The 413-nt window shown below is 52.1% G+C and overlaps 1 protein-coding gene across 1 annotated transcript in view; it reads right to left on the reverse strand.

Annotated features, from left to right (window-relative positions):
- Window positions 1–38: 38 nt before the first annotated feature.
- Window positions 39–413, reverse strand: part of LOC110030389 (nicalin-1-like) — an 18,149-nt gene continuing 17,774 nt past the window's right edge. The window contains exon 9 of the mRNA XM_020733467.1: window positions 39–401. Within this exon, the coding sequence (XP_020589126.1) occupies window positions 39–401 (363 nt within the window). The remainder of the gene's footprint in view (window positions 402–413) is intronic.

Below are 413 nucleotides of genomic sequence, written 5' to 3' on the forward strand. Positions count from 1 at the left end.
TATATTTATATATATATATATATATATTAATTAATCTTTTACCCTTCCCCCCTTTCCTCTTTAACCCTTGGCATTCCCTGCGTGCGAGCTCTGTCTCCCTTCCTTCTCCCGTTCGCGTGTCTGGCTCTTTCATTTTCTTGGTCTCGAGCCGAGCGAGCTCTTTCTCCTCCACGCGAGGGAAGAGTTGACCTTCGCCCGTCCTTCCCTGACTTCTTCTGCCCGCGGCCTTCCTTCCCGAAGCCGCGCCAGTTTCTTGAGCCGTGGGTTTTCTTCTCTCGGTAGTTTGACTCTGGGAAACTTGTTCCCTGATACACTGAAATGGCATTTCTCCTCTTCCCGATGCTTCCCTCGCTGACATTGCTCTCCCCGCTCGGTCCGAGAGATGTCGTTGGCTTCGCCTTCTGTCGGCAGGG

This window comes from Phalaenopsis equestris, unplaced genomic scaffold, assembly GCF_001263595.1.
Source record: "Phalaenopsis equestris unplaced genomic scaffold, ASM126359v1 Scaffold000001, whole genome shotgun sequence".
In the NCBI taxonomy this organism is placed as follows: Eukaryota; Viridiplantae; Streptophyta; class Magnoliopsida; order Asparagales; family Orchidaceae; genus Phalaenopsis; species Phalaenopsis equestris.